At 41.9% G+C, this 16,488-nt stretch overlaps 1 protein-coding gene across 4 annotated transcripts in view; it reads left to right on the forward strand.

Annotated features, from left to right (window-relative positions):
- pax3b (paired box 3b) overlaps positions 1-11,583 on the forward strand; it is a 33,145-nt gene extending 21,562 nt beyond the window's left edge. For 2 of the 4 annotated variants that reach the window (XM_049575499.1, XM_049575502.1), the window contains exons 8-9: positions 4,228-4,512; positions 9,815-11,583. In XM_049575499.1, the coding sequence (XP_049431456.1) occupies positions 4,228-4,512; positions 9,815-9,832 (303 nt within the window). In that variant the 3' untranslated portion in view covers positions 9,833-11,583. The remainder of the gene's footprint in view (positions 1-4,227; positions 4,513-9,814) is intronic. The other 2 variants (XM_049575498.1, XM_049575501.1) reach the window with 1 other exon arrangement.
- Positions 11,584-16,488: the final 4,905 nt, after the last annotated feature.

The raw sequence follows: 16,488 nt of genomic DNA on the forward strand, positions 1-16,488 counted from the left end.
GTGTGTTTGACACTGTACACGCCTCCAGAGACTAAGATAGTTTTACTTGCACGGATAAAACCCATAACATGCCACAGCAGAGCTGGGCAGAATTAGATTTGAACATGATTTCAAAGAGTTGGAGGTATGCATGATTTACTCTGTCAGACACACAGCTTCACACAATACATCACAAGCTTTAAAAAGTCAAACACTCCTCAAGTAATACTTCACCCAGGTGCACAACGCACGCTCACTCCAGTCGCACGCTCCTCGGCAGTCCTGGAGGACGGGTCACTCACTGTTGGAGGAGAAAAGTGAGATGACTCCAGGAGGACAGAGGACAATTGAGCGTGTGACAAATGAGAAGTGAAAAGACAATTACAGCCAATTATCCAGGCATGACGTCCCAAGGTCTCCGCACCTAGACAGAGGGTACAGCAGAGGAGACAGAGGAGTTAGAGACCCTAACAGGCAGAAAATGAGATTTCAGCCTGACGCAGTCTGACTCCTCAGAGAGCAGGCCGCAGCAGTGTGAGGACGGAGACACACTCACATGAACACACACTCACAGGTCCATATAATTACAGGCACACACACACACACACACACACACACACACACACACACACACACACACACACACACAGACGGTGTAGATAATTGATCAACTCCATGACATTTTGAGGATCAGTTAAGGATTCTGCAACATCTTTTACACAAATATTACACGACATGGTTGAGCAGCATGGCTAAGTCAACTTTTCAACCTTCTGTTTAGATCGAAAGATTGATTACTGTATTTTTTTTAATATTTTCAATACAGGAGCAATACAGGGAACAACAAGTGACTTTAGTCACAATTAAGTATTAAAATTTTTGGCCATTTTGTTGTCTGTGTTTAGGGCAACGAGTGTGTACACAGGCATCGATTAAAGGGAGGATGCAGGGGACATATTCCCCTCAATATTTACAGCATTTGCAATAAAATAGCAGATGATTTTTATTTTGCTGAAATGAAAGACATCTCCACCTTAAATGGCTGCAGACATACACAAATTAGTGCACAAAATACCACCAGAATGTAAGAAATTAAGTGTCTGATGCTCTCAATTTACTGGAGTAGGAACCACTCCAGCGCTGAAACCAAATCTACGCCCTTGAGCGTGTGCTGTGAGATGATCCCTTTCTCAGAATTCTCAGAGTCTGTCCTCATGCTTTTACTTTCACACACTGTGTTCAAACATGCACAGACACATTGCTGCATGCATAAAACCCGCACAAACTATACTTTACAAACAGTATTGTGCACAGATGCAGCTTGACACAGCATCCACAAACACTGACTACCCCGCTATGCCGTAGCCTCAAGGGAAGCTCCTCGTGATTGCATTCTTAAAATGTTTGCCTCGACATTCCTCTGTGCAAAAGCAAAGGTTCTAATTTATTTGTATATATTTCGTACAGCGGGGAAGGAATGTCCTGTCTCAGATGTTTCGGCCCCATCCTGACATTCTTCCCCACTAACTCCTGGACGCACTGATTCAGGCCGCCGGCGACGGCAGAGCTCCAATATGAAACACCCTGGATGGGCCAGCCAGCAGGCATCTCATGAGGCAGGGAGAGGCTCAGGAGAGAGGCATGATAAGGGTTTGGTTAAAAGGATCAGAGCAAACAGACAAAAGCACTGAAAATCACCAAACTAGAATATCGGTTCAAAGAGCATGTAGCCCTGCTCCCTGTGGCTTATCGAAGCCAAGGCGTATCCTCGCTCTTTCTGTTTGAACCAAAACCTCCAAACGCAGGTTAATTTTTTAGGAAAATGTTACGGGGCATGAGAGGAAACACAGCTCCCCTCTCCAAATCAACATGGACTCCTCCATTCACCTCCCCTACTTGGGAAATGATTTAAGCAGGACCATGTGTGTGTGTGGATGTAGAATAATATGTCACTTAGAGGGCCAAGAGGACCCAAAGAGCAGCGTACCTGCTTCTTATTAGGACAACTGGAGGAGCCTTGAGGCCTCTGCTCTGCTGAGGAGGAGGAGGCGGGATATGATACATTTAGAGGTAGCAGATTCAGTTAGAGTTACTTTCATAAGTGATCAAGCCGGTCTCAATTTCTTATTAACGGTTTACTGAGCACTTTGATGATGGACAGGTAAAGTCAGCGAGCGTTGAAAGGCGGGGGTCTGTGGTATCAAGTCTGTTTTGAAACCAGTTGAAACACTTTGCCCCGCGGCTCTTTTCCGTTCTTTGCCGGCCACGCAATATTCCCCCAAATTTGATTATCTGGTCGCTAATAAAGACCAGGTCACGGATTGCTCAAACTGCAAATCTATTCGGAGGTTGAGCAGAGCCAAGCTCACACAGACCTTTCTTTTGTGTTATCTTTGTCGGCATATCTTCCTCTGAGATAAGTTGTTATCTTGCACCGTGGGTTTTTGGAGCAGTGTCAAAAAGGAATTTTAGAATAAGTGGATCCGCGAATCGGAGACAAATTGCTTAATTCTTCCTCTCTGGTGCTATCTGTGTCTGGGACAAGCCTTTTGATGTCCGCGACGGGGAGATTTCCTTTGTGGGTCTGAGTGTGTGTTTGTCTTGGTGTCTGCGTTGATACATGTTACACACACTCCTGTGTTTGTACGCTAAACATGAGAGATATTTAATAAAGTAAAAAAGCCTTGTTAAAAACCAGAGGTGGGACCAACACATTGTTTTGCAAGTCACAAGTAAGTCTCACGTCTTTGTGCTTAAGTCGAGTCAAATCGCAAGTCCTAAACTTTGAGTTTCGAGTCCTAAACAAGTCATAATGTGCTCTCCACCAAATGTAATGCCATTTTAACAACAGTCACAAAATCGTGAATACTTTTTAAGTAGTCATACCACAACAGAATGACGTCTTGTTGTATAACCCTGATTCCAAAATAGTTTGGACACTGTGTACAATATAAATAAAGACAGAATGCAATATTTTGTAATTCCTTTTTGACCTATATTCAATTGAATACAGTACAAAGACAAGATATTTAATGTTCAAACTGATAAACAAGGGCGTATTTACCTCTCTGTCACATCACATTTTCTTTTAACAACACTTATACAATAATTTTTGAAGTTTAAAAAGTGAAATTTCCTTCTCAAGATTCACAAATCTTCAGGATTTAAAGACAGTCTTTGTGGAGGAATGAGCCAAAGTCCCATCTGACCACTGTGAGAAATGAATTTCTTCGTATAAGAAGCATCTTGAAGCTGACATCACAAACAAGGGCTTCCATATTATACTAAATAAATGTCAGTTATAGTGTGTTTGATCCTTTTTTCCTGTGTCATTCCACTTTATCACACATAATTTTTATGGATTGAAATGTTAGTTTCTTTATCAGAGTAATTTCATTGTGTTGATTTGATTTTTTTCATTTCATGCCAGTAGCTGTATTGGAAATATATTTAATTGAAAAAATTGACATGACTGATATTGATATTCCACCTTTTCCCCACCTAATTCTACTTTTATCAAGTCTCTTCTGAAGTCAAATTAACATCATATTATACATGTATACTCTTATCATGATAGAGACATGAAATACAATACTTTTCAATGTATGTAATATTAATTAATTGTGCAAAAGAAGAAAAAGCATGTTGGCAGATTCTGATGACGTGCAAATATTATTGTGCAACCCTTCTTATTTCCCTCACTGTATGTCAGAAAGGATTTACAGATTATTGCATTCTGTTTCTACATACGTTTCACACAGCATCCCACCTTTTTTGGAATCAGGGTTGTATAATGTAAATAGAGTACTTTAATTTTGTTTATAACATTGTCGACCATAGCATGCTTTTTTAATCTTTGGGCTTGGGGGAAGGTGTCAGTTATTTTCAAGTCAGAAGGCTCAGTGGTGTTGAAGTCCAAGTTGAGTTGCAAGTCTCTTTTGATTTTGTCAGGTGGAGTCTAAAGTCATCAAAATTGAAATTCAAGTCTGACTAGAGTCCCAAGTCATGTGACTCAGGTCCACACCTCCATCAGAAACTAAAAACACAAGGTCCCAAGGTCTCAGCCTGTTTTTCCTAATTCCAATGATGATGTCTACATGAACAAACAAATGGACAGTGGAAAAAAAATCCATTGTATCCATCTTATTTTCAACACGAGTTAAGTGCTAACATTACAGCAACTCACTCTGACACTTCACAAAAACTAATCTAACCTTAACTTCTCCTTCTCTATCTCCTCCCAATCAGGTGATGGGTCTGCTGAACCCGGGCGGTGTGCCACATCAGCCCCAAAGCGACTACGCCATCTCCCCTTTGACGGGCGGCCTCGAGCCCCCTGCCGGCATGGCCGCCAGCTGCAGCCAGCGCATGGATCACATCAAGGGCCTGGAGGGTCTCACCAGCGTTCCCTCCATGTCGGCTCTGCCCTCCCTGCCCAGCTCCCAGTCCTACTGCCCACCCTCCTACAGCTCACCGGGTTACACCGTCGACCATGTGGCGTCCTACCAGTACGGCCAGTACGGACAAAGTAAGGTCAATAGACTTCACCTTTTTATTTTCACTGTTTACTTCCTCACACACACCTGCAGCAACAAATTCAAAATTCACAAGTCTTTTTCTTACACATTTATTTATTTGTTTACAAAAAGCCTACTTGTGCTTTTTGTCCCTGTTCAATAAGTAAATATATAAATGATATTGTAGCTAGTTGAGGTGGAGCAAATTTTGACCAACTGTGTATTAACAGTGGTTCCCAACTGGTACAACCAGGGTCCAGATTTCTTGCTTAGTCATTAGTTCAAGGTCCACAAGGTTTAAAATGTGGTGGGTTAGAGTGTCATACTTGTGTTTGGCCATGTTGATGAGCTAGTTTGCTGTCTCTCTCAAGTAGCTGTCAGTTAGTCACGCACTCTACAGCAGGAAACAGGACTTCAAAATAAAAGCTCTGTACTGGAAATTCACTGTACTGAAAAATAGTGTGTTGTTTTTTTTTTTTTTTGTTTTTTTTTTTTAACAAATTTTGACATGTTTGCGAGTCACTTGCAGTCCATTCAGAATGGGCCCATGACCCACTTTTGGACTGTGACTGACCAGTTGGGAACCACCGATGGCTCACCGAAAACAACCAATCAGAACCCAGGAGTCTCTAACGCAGCTGTCAATCAATGTAAAACAAGAAAGCCTGCTTCATTCAGTGTTTTGTTTCGACTGTATCCAACATGGCGGCCGGGTCACAAACGTTCTTATTTCACAGCAAAACAGTGCACTAAAATATGTTTCTGAAAACATTTGAGATGAGAAATAGGCAGCGCAGTAACAGAATCTCGATTCATATTTGATCAGAGCTGCCTAGTTTTAAAGTTTGACTGCAGCTCATGAGCAGTGACTGACGCGACTGAAAGCTGCGCTAGAGACTCCTTGTGTCATTCACATTCTGTACAGTAATGCAATTAGAAGCGCTACAAGGTAATAGAGTAGGTGTATAATGTTTTTTGTCTCAACTCTGTGTGAATATAGTGACAGTTTCAGCAAACATAACAATTTAAAAAATAAAAAGAAAGTTACCCAAAACAGCTTTAAACAATATTTCCCTCCACAATGTAGCACACAAGAGTGAAGCCAAGCACCTCAAAATTGTCCCTAAGTAAATTTACTTAATTACACTCTATCCGTGTAATTACCAGCTGTCTCCATTCACACTGACTGCACTTAGTTTATAATCTCTTGGTGATGCTCGACATGCTGTAAAGAATAGAACACTTTTTTTGTCAGAAGGTTCTGACATGGAAACTTAAGTGAAATTCTGAAGTGCTGATGAGTGTCAAGTATATTCAGTCTGAATATTTTGGGCTTATAACTAAAATCAGATAAATCCTGTTTCCAATCGTCATCCTTGGGTTTATCTGCACGTTGATAGTTTTTAATTTAAAATGGGTTTGAACAAACTTAGTCGACAAAAAACAAAAACTAAAACAAAACAAAGAAAGAAAAAACACAAAGCTCGATTTAAGGACAGTAAAAAAATGACGTTCATAGTTCGAGAATATCAGAGCTTGATTTAGTGATAATTAGCACTTTTGCCATGATGGTAATGATTTTACAAAGCATTGGTGCCTGCAGGTCCTTGAAAAAGTTATAAATATTAGGGCCTTAGAAGTCACTGAATAGCCTTAAATTTGAATTAATGAGTTTTTAATTGCCAAATATATGATCTGATTTCATTTATCCATCTTTTTAAATTTCTTTTTGTCAAAACGACTCACGCTTTTCTGCATGAAAGGCCACATTTCTGATGTTACAAATCTTTAAACCTAAGACTGAAGCTAGCTCACTGTAATAACCATATTCCTACACAAAACCTACCTCTGCACTGGACTACACATATATACTATTCTTTGCTACTTACCTTTATACTTTCCTCCAATGCCTGAACAAAAGAAAAGATGATTTGTCCAAAAATTAGTCCTTAATTTGGTTACAAAAAGCTCTTATCAAGCATTACACTGAAGTGTCTGATACCTGTTGACACCCTGAGTGTTACAGAAGTTGTCGCAGTTGCTGATTTGTGGTAGCTACCAAAATAAAGAAAATGTCTTTAGGAAAATATGCTCATCTCAGGGCTTAGAGATCACATGACCACAAAACAACACAGCCACAATTTTGTTTTTTGTAATCTATGACTTGAAGCAATTTGAAGACCTTTCCAATTCTCTAGTGTAAACCGCTGACTGGTTTCAGAGTGGCCTTTCACTTACTTTCAGATGAAAATCTAAACCAAGTCAGCCGACAGTGTATGATTATTGTGCGCTCTGGTAGTAAGATGCGTAACTTGTAACCACAAACCTCCTGCTTTGATTCTAGGAATGGTAAAAAAAAAAAAAAAATGCTGACAACAACAGAGGTCACTGCTTGTTAAAGACAGCGAACATTTTTCCGGGTCCAATCATGCAGTCTCAAGTGTTGGGGTTAATTGTGCAGATCTGATTCCATCTATGAAGCGATCAGCCCGGCGCTGATACTGAAATCTGCGGTTAGGTTCGCCATGGAGTCAGCTCCCATCAGGGTAACGTGTAGCCCCAGTAGTGCCTGATAGCCCCCTCAGACTGTTTGCCCTCAGAGAATACCTACCTGTCCAACAGTGAGAGGGTCTTTCACTTCGCATTACTGTTACGTTAAGGGTTAAAATCAACTTCAAACAAATCCCCGTCGAACTTTGGAAAGCAACGTCGTTATCCGTCACAGCGTGATTACAGCGGCCGCCGTTTCCAATTTTGGTCCACAGGGGGTTGACCAATCAGGTTCATCCACTGACCTTGTGGCAACCTCGAGACAACCGGGCCCTTCAAAGAGCGTGGCAGCGGTCCAACTGGTCCGACTGTGTGTGTGTGTGTGTGTATCAAATGAATATCTGACTTAATATCCGAGAGCAGCAAATGTCTAATGAAATATCTCGGTCAGGTATCTCAAAGTGAACAGAATAAAGAATTAGGGCGACACACATGAAAAACCTCTCGCATGTGGCAGTGTGCGCGTACGTACACACCAGCTCAGAGGCAGCCACCATGACAGCACACGCACTCCTGTACACCTCCACAGCGTTACAAGCCCGAGCACTCCATCTTGATGTGATTAATCAGTGCGACTGGATAGCCGGTGTGCGGTTGGGTTTGGAGCTGCAGAGGAAAGGTCCTTTCTGGGGGTGGACGGATCCTAATAGCCTCTGGCAGGGCGGCTATTAGAAACAGGTGCTAGGACTGAGGTCAGCTGGGGAAGCAGTGTTGGATAGTGCCGCTCCTGGTTCCAGTGCAGTGGAGACTGGTTCACACTGCGGCACAGCTTTGACGACATGCAGCTCTCACTGGACTGCCTCTCGGAAACTACAGTGTTGATCCATGAAATACTTGTTTGTTTTTATTTTGGTAGTGTTGCTGTTACTAAGCAGGCCGAGCCGCGGTGTTTCTGCACAGAGCTTTGCAGCGGTCACCTGTCATGTAGTGAACCAGAGTCTTTCACTCTGACTGTTCTGGTGACGATCAGCGCTCACACTAACTCCTAAAGTCCTACTAAAACAGATTCGCTCCAAATTGAAATTGCAAATAAATTTTGAGGGAAACTCAATGCTGAGCAAATTACGTTTTCCACAAACATAATTAGGAAATTGCTAATTAATGTACCTTTAGATGCACAGTTAAGTCAAACTATGGTTATACCTCGATTAGGCCATTTAATTGGACCACTGTCCTTGTCCCAGTAAGCAAGCACAGTAGGGGAATTGACTTACTGAACGAAGTATGTCCGACTCCACCACGATAGGTGGCGATAGGCCCCCTTTCAGCTTCTTTTTTGGTTGACCTATTATGTCACAGACCAAACAATCGACAAACAAGTTAGCTAGCAGTAAACTGGTACCATGGTGGACAACTTTACAACTCTGTACATTTCGTCTGTCCAAATAATGCACAACTCTGGATGTAGATTTCACCATGGTGTTACCAGCCTCCTCTTTTATGCATTTAATGCTATTCGACTTCTGGGTCACCTCGGCCAGTTTGGATCCGATGCAGGGGTAATTAATGTCCCAATTGCATTATCTGGGTGTGTTAGTCCAATTTTCCAAAACTCAATTTAATACGATTTCAGTCAGTCAGTTACATGTATTTTTTAGTCGGACTGACACAATAAATCAATTTTCTCTGATGTCATGTAAATGTGCTGACTGAAAACCTGGTTCAGTTACCAGCAAAATGTTCAGTGACAACATATTCTAGTTGTTTTTTTGCCGAAATAGATAATCTTGCAACACGCTGTCCACTCGTAATGACTACAGCATTACTATTTTTTAAATATTACCTATTTTGTTAGCATTTAACTGAAATCACAAACTTTTCTTAACCTTAACCAAAGTGCATTTGTTGTCTAAAGGTCCAATAACCTGCTTCTGCAACTTATCCTCATACAACGGTTCATATGGTATCCTACAAGTTAGCTCTCCACATATGATGTTAGGTCCTTACTGTAAAGTTACTTAATTAACGTAAAGTTACGGAGGTAAGGTTGAGGAAAAGAAACAGGGTGAGGTCGTAGCTTAAAACGATTCAAAGTTCACACAATTCCGAAAACTGGTCTCCTGGGGAAAGTCCTGTGTTTTGTGACACATCCACTGCCACTCATTAAGAAAGCAGTTTAATAACATACACATGTAAATTCAAGGAGACAGGCTTGAATAGTAGCAAGTACGTCACCACAGATTTCTAAAGAAAAAAGTGTTTATTGTTGTGTTTGGGGCCCTCTTTAACAGCTGATGCACACACTGATATTTCATGACCTTTCTGACGTGCTTATAATCATGAGTTTGAAGTGATGACATGTTTCAGAAGTCCACAACAGAAACTACACACAACAGTGCACCATAAGCAAAACACAATGAAAAAAAGGTTTTTTTACAACCTTGACACGTTCGCGAGTCACTTGCGGTCCATTCAGAATGGACCTGTGACCCACACCCACAGTCCTACATCATACCTCAGATAAAAGATTGTTCCAGTTTGCATTTTTGCTGTGATTGTGGAATTGCTGTTTTTGAGTGGGAGAAATCTTGTTGTATTTGTCTGAGTCATCCTCACACTTCTGTTCTCCCCCTCCACTGACCTTACACCCCAAACCACTGTTAGCACATGCTATGCTAACAATAGCCATATGTTAACAAAATGCCCAGCTTCAACATATGCCCGGAATTTACTGCGGCCGTATATCTCTTTTATCATCTTTCCACCTTATTTTTTTAAATCCCTTTTCACTTGTAATTTAACAACTGTTTCATCCTCTTCTTTTACAGGTGCCCTTTCTTATCTGAGGCCTGAAATCACCTGATCGCGAGCTTCGGGCTTCACAGAGGGACAATTGTGTGTACAGTGATGGAAATTTTTTAATATCTGGACCAAAATTTATTTTGCTACCATTTACCGGGACATGTTCTCTACTTCAGGACATTATATTATTAATTCTTGGTGGAGAAATGGACACAAAAACAAAAAAGAAGGGACCACAAGAACGATTATCAGACCAAAAACTGTTGATTGACTGTGAAGAAAAAAACGTTGATTGACTGTGAACATTGCATCAGTATTGACGACGAGAGATGGCGGTGCTTAATGTGGTTGGTGCGGTGGAGCTGTGACCGTCCACGGCGCCCTGCAGAGGCACGTTCCACAGACAAATCCAGTGACCAAACACTATCCGTGGACTCTGCCTGTGGGGTCTCTGTGAGGACAGCAAACCCAAATCTCTTCGTCATAATCAACCGGCCTCTGAGGCGATGCTTGAAGGAACATGTTTACATATCTTAGGGCCACATGAGTACGTATTAAATTCCATGTACACCCAAATTAATCCCCAAAATGTATCTGCTCAAAGGGGAAAAAGAAAAGGGCTTTGTTGATTTTATTGCATTTGTTTGAGATCTGTGCATCCCACACATGGAGAGGAATTCCAGAGACAGAGAAAAACAAACGTGAGCAAACGAATCTGTGGGTTTTATTGTGTCAGAAACTCTAATGTACACCGCAGCTGTACTGCAGTGAAAGTTCATTCAAACATTCCTCCTACCTCCTCCCCCTCTGCCTCCCTCTCTCTCCTCTCGCCTTTCTGTCTAACTCTCTCTGTCTCATTGATGTTTCGGACGGTGAGGCAGGGATCCCGGCCTTTTGTAGTTTTAGAGAGGAACTCGGAAGAGGTCAGGGGGTGACTTTAGGGAAAGTGACAGATGAGAGAGCAGCAGAGGAAGGCGGCGGAGAAGTGGCTTTAAAGGAAGGAGGGGATAGGCAAGATCGATCACAGGGTTAAAAACCCTTTAAAGATCCTCTCCCGGCGAGAAAAAGCCACCAGGTCACAAGTCACGACCGAGAGACACTTGAGAATCCGAGAGGCCGAGAGAGTTTAGACTAAAGACAGCCATTCTCCCAGCTGACCAGAAGTGCAATATCATGTATCTCAGAGTCGACCTCACCGTTAAAACAATAATAAAAAAGTCAAACGTGCCTCTTAGAGTCTTACGAAAGACTTTGGATTCATTCTCTGGATCTAGTTTGCAAAGGAGCAACACATGTGCCTTTGAAGGCTTTTGGGTCCACAACAAATACGGAACATTGTTAATATTGCCTGTAACAGCACACTGAGGACCACATTTGTGAGGACTGAAGTCAGCGTGGTGTCATGAGAAAAAGAATGAATCAAGGGAATGCCAATGTAAACAGAAAATTACCAGGAATGAGAAAGCCAAAACTGTACTTTATTTTTTTAAATATTTTTTTCGTGTTGCTTGGAAAGTTGTTTTTTTTTTTTTGTTTCTATTTTGCATACACAGGAAAATTAGGATTTTAACGCATTGCGGACATATTTATTGTCTCAAATCTTCTGTATGTCAACAGTGTAAAAGTTCCCACAATGTATACGTGAGTGGCAATACTTTACCCATCATCCTACGGCTCAGTGCCTCCATGAGCACCCTTGTAAATCTGTCTATGTTAGAACGACCCAGTCCTTTCATTCCTTTGATATATTTTTTGTATTATTTGACAAAGCGATATGACATGATGTCATGTGTACAAGCGCATTATCACTACTATTTATAATAAAATAAAAATACTGAAAATAGCCGTTTCTGTTTTCTTGGTGTTTTCTCAGCCTGATGCTGATCACTAAATGGAGTCTTTGTATTTATTTTTGCCGCAACATGACAAACAGAAAGCGAGTGACCGTCATTTCACTCTATAGAAGAATACCAGCGCAGTCGGAGACAAATATGTACTTTTGAAGACACTCATGTGAACCCTCCAACCAAAATAGGCCCGGCCAAATGGGGATCACCAGACATTCGATTTGACAGTGAACACAACAGGCTTTCTCACAGATGGCTGTAAATGCTCAGACATCTGCATTGGTGTGTATTAATACCCCCGCTGGCCCCACGCTACTGTAACAAACTGACTTTTGTTTAACAACCTCTCCGATGAGGAGAACAAGCCTTAAAGCGTTTTGGACAAACAGCACACCCAGTCCCTCTGAAAACCTCTGCAACCCATCCACCCTGCTTACATACACAGGGCCCGCTCTGTGCGTGTGTTTGTGCACCACATGCATTCATACATTATGTCCATGTTCACATGTAGTGTTGTTTCTGCGTCTGTGTGTGTGTGTGTGTGTGTGTGTGTGTGTGTGTGTGTGTTCACGCAGCCTGAGGGTATTAAGCCTAATTATAACATTCTTCTGATTAATCGTGTCTGCTCGCAGGCCTCGGAGGGGTGGCGCTGTGTGCAGCTCGTGCAGCAGGGACCACACACTCTATAAATAAAGTCTAAGTCAATAACAACGTTAAGGATCACTCATAGTCTTGTCAGCTCTGTTTGCTAAGCCTGAAGAGTTCAGCCAATGGGAGGACAGCGAGACACACACATGCCAACAAACACACGCACACACTCTGGAAAAGTACAAGCGGCGGCGCTCTAATCACCTGCGGATACACACTTTGGCGTACAGATGTGAACGCACAGCACACACACACACACACACACACACACACACTGTTTGCTTTCTTAATCAGTCCATACCATTAAAGATGAAGACAAATCACACCTGCAAAATTCCGAAGCTAAGACATTACTTTTATTAATGAACCCTCCCCTGCACTGAAAAGGCTATTATTTCTTTAATACACCCCAGAGTGTAGTTAAATGGAACTATTTTAATGGTATTTCATACTGCGGGATAAAGACAGATTTTTGGGATTGTCGGCCTGGCAGCTGAACTCCACACATACAGCTATATTCAAATAAATCCAATCAAAATAAGCTGTTTTTTTTTATTATTTAATCATTATTTTTTCCCCATTTCTAAATGAAAAAACAATCCTCTATGTTTAAAAAACACAAATATAAGCCACTGAAATTGGTCAGCTGTGCTTTAGCCTCACATTTAGAGCAGTACACAAAATAATTACAGCCCTTATTTGTGTGTTTTGCTCACACCTGTGTGAAGCACAGAGAGCTGGATTGCTGGCTCTGGGCTGCAGTGCAATTATTCATCAAGGTGCTAATTAACTACATGTTCTGCATAGTGTGAGTTTATGGTTTTAAAGACTCTCTCGCTGAGGCAAATATGCTCCTGCTGTGCTCCTTTAGACTTGTAAGTGAAATAAATGTAATAAAATGGAAGAAGTAAAAACATTTCTGTATCTAAAACCCATCACACACGTACTGTACGCAGTCAGTCACTCCGTGTCTTTGTCATTCTCAAACACACACACACACACACACACACACACACACACTCACAGCCTTGTATAATCATGTGATCCAGTAACTCACATCTTAGACAACCCCCTGGGTTAAAGAATTTGTTTTTTTCCTCGGTGTTGTGATCTAACACGACCTCCAGAACATGCCAGCAGCTGCTTCTGTCATTCTCACCATGTTAAATGTGCCTGTGTGTGTGTGTGTGTGTGTGTGTGTGTGTGTGTGTGTGTCTGTCTGTCTGTCTGTCTCTCTCTCTCTCTCTCTCTCTCTGTGTGTGAGCTCTTTCTGATTGTCTTTGTCTCCACAGTGTGTGCTGTGGCCATTTGTCTGAGTACTCTCGGTAAATAACGTTTAAGTTGTGATGTAGTCAGAGAGGACCCCTGTTGGCACACTGACTCGGTGGCTGGCACAGAAGGGTTTCAGTTCGAATGTGACGACCAGCTGGTTGGTTTGCGTGTTCTTCCCCTGTCTGTGTGGCTTTGCCCCAGATGTTCCGCTCTCTTTCCTCAGTCCAAAGACATGCAGGATACAGTGGGTAAAATGGAGATTCTAAATTCCATCTTGATGTGAATGTGTTGTCCTGAACACAATGAGCAGTTAAAAAAGGATGAATGGATGCATGAAGTTTTGAAATAACCCATTTTGTAAATTCATGTTGCACAAAAAAAATGTGCATTCGCCTAAGTCATGGCCCACTTCAGTCCAGCTGCAGTTGCAGCTGACCAGTATCTGAACGCTTTAAGGTCCAGTGTGTAAAATTTAGGAGAATATACGGGCTGGATTGGAATATGATATAATAAGTATGTTTTCTTTAGTGTCTAATCTCCTGAAAATAAAAATCATTGTGTTTTCGTCACCTTAGAATGAGCTGTTTATGTTTTTACATTCTCAGTGCGGCCTCGTCACAAATCGATGGACCACATACGATGTGCAAGGTACCCTGGGTGCGTTGGTTGTTGACGTTCTGGGACACCGTGTCAAGTTCTGCCTGTTACATGTATTGTCTTCTTTCAAAATACACCTCCCGTTTTCACAGGAAATTTACCATTTACATACAGTCTCTTTCAAAATAAAAGCACTATGTTGGTACAGCAACATGAATTGGTGTTTTTTTTTTTCGTTCAACAACAAACACACAAGGTTGGGTTTAGGAAAAAAGAACAGGGTTTGGATTTATAATCATACAGGACACAAACGCCACACTCCTGGGTGAAAGTCATGCTTGTTGGACCCATCCACCACCCCTCCCAACCCGCAAGACTCAGACTTTCACCGCCTAAACTTTTGTTCTTGTCTTGCTGAGTTTCCCCCTGATGCTGCCAAGCGCTGTTAAACTATAATGGCGACTGGCCGCATATCATGCTGATGCTGGACGGCTTTTTATGTTGGTGTCTGACACTGTAAGTCACTGCCCAAGTGTTGCATTTCAATGCCTTCGAAGTGAGACCGGGTTGGTTTCTACAGTAGCCCTGAACAGACAAACCAAACACTCGCTCTAGATAGGGACATTGCGGTTTCATGTTTCCGCATCGGCCACAGTAATAAGCAGCCCCTCCGCGATGAGAGAAACAAAATTTTTTTAATGTGAAACTGCTTTATTCAGTGTTTCACCTGTTTTAGTCACTGGGTTAATTTGTTTTGGAGAGATAGTTTGGCTCCTGGTTAAAACCTCCTGACCATCTGCAGATGTTAGAAGGTGCTAGCCTACCATCAGAGAAACACAAATTTCTCACGTAAAACTGCTTCATTCAGGATTTTTACTGGTTTAAATCACCAAGAGAAGACCTCTGCAGATTATTCGGCTCAAGGTAAAAAAATCCTGAACATCTGGATCAGAAAAAAGGTGAGCACGCTTTAGCAGGTGCTGGGCTATAGCGGCCTCTTTTTGATGTGCCGAACATGGTAGGAGAAACACTGTAATGAGAAACTTCTTTCTTCAGTGTTTTTACCGGTTTTAAATCATCTGCTCTGTTTGTTTTGGAGAGGAAGAGACCTCGGTGGATAATTTGGCTCCTGGTAAAAACCTCCTGAACACTGAACACTGGGGGAATCTAACCAGGAGAAGTTTCAGCTGGTTGCAATCTGCAATCCTCACCACTAGATGTCACTAAATCACCCTAAATCTTACACACTGTTCCTTTAGTACTGTTGTGAAGTTGAGAAAAACATTTATTTAGAAAGTATTTTCCCTCTCTTAAAGTGAAAGGTAAAGTTTTTTCAAGGATCAGCCCATGTTTACTTCATTTTTTCAGTGTTTACACTTTATGTTATTATAAATATACACTGCCCCACCACTGCAGGACTATAAGGCTACATCACTCCTCAAAACATCCGATCAGTCCGTTTCTTTCTCCACAGGAGATGACCAGGTGGAAGGCAGTGTTTCGGGTGTCTCCTACATACCCCAGCCTGCCACACAACCCCTGTACATACACTTAACCCCTGACACTCCCCAGCATTCACACACTCTGTCATCACGGGTCCTGGCTGCTGCTGACCTGAGCACCAACACATGCTGGGGACAATTTAACCTCTGGACCTCCAGACGGAAAAACACATCGACAGAGGAGAGGGAGGGCATCTGAGCTGGAGGAGGACGGGGGGGCGACAGAACAGACAGAGGAGGATGGGGAATCAGTGTGTGTGTGTGTGTGTGTGTGTGTGTGACTGGCAGACAGCCAAGAGATGATACATGACTGTATAGTGACACATGTCCACATTATTGCTCTCATTTGTTAAATAATCAATCTCTTGTCTGCGTCTGTACAATACATCTCTTTTGTCGCGTGAAAACCTTCTACATACCAAATTTACTTTCTTAAGATTGACTGTACAACTCTGTGGCTTGGGAATTCCTTTTCAGAACATGTAAGAGGGAAATAAGACAGCAGGGTGGTTACATCACAAGAAACACTGTTTGACGTTTAGGTGGTATCAGGGGCGTTTCTAGGATTTGAGGACATTGATGGCTAGGCCTGGACCTCTATAGGTGGGTCTGGGGGAAGTTTTTTTTTTTTTTTAATTCACTCTGGCATCTTATTTACCCTTTAAAACTGTTTTTTAAATGTTCTTTTCCAGAATAACTGACGTGTGATGTTTAAAATATTTGTAGCAGGAACAGAATATTTGGCAACTGGTATCATTAAAAATTAGATAATTTAAAGGTACTTGTACTTGATTATTTCCATTTTATGCTACTTAATACTTGTACTCAGGGCCC

Source organism: Epinephelus fuscoguttatus, linkage group LG5 (genome assembly GCF_011397635.1).
Source record: "Epinephelus fuscoguttatus linkage group LG5, E.fuscoguttatus.final_Chr_v1".
Classification (NCBI taxonomy): domain Eukaryota; kingdom Metazoa; phylum Chordata; class Actinopteri; order Perciformes; family Serranidae; genus Epinephelus; species Epinephelus fuscoguttatus.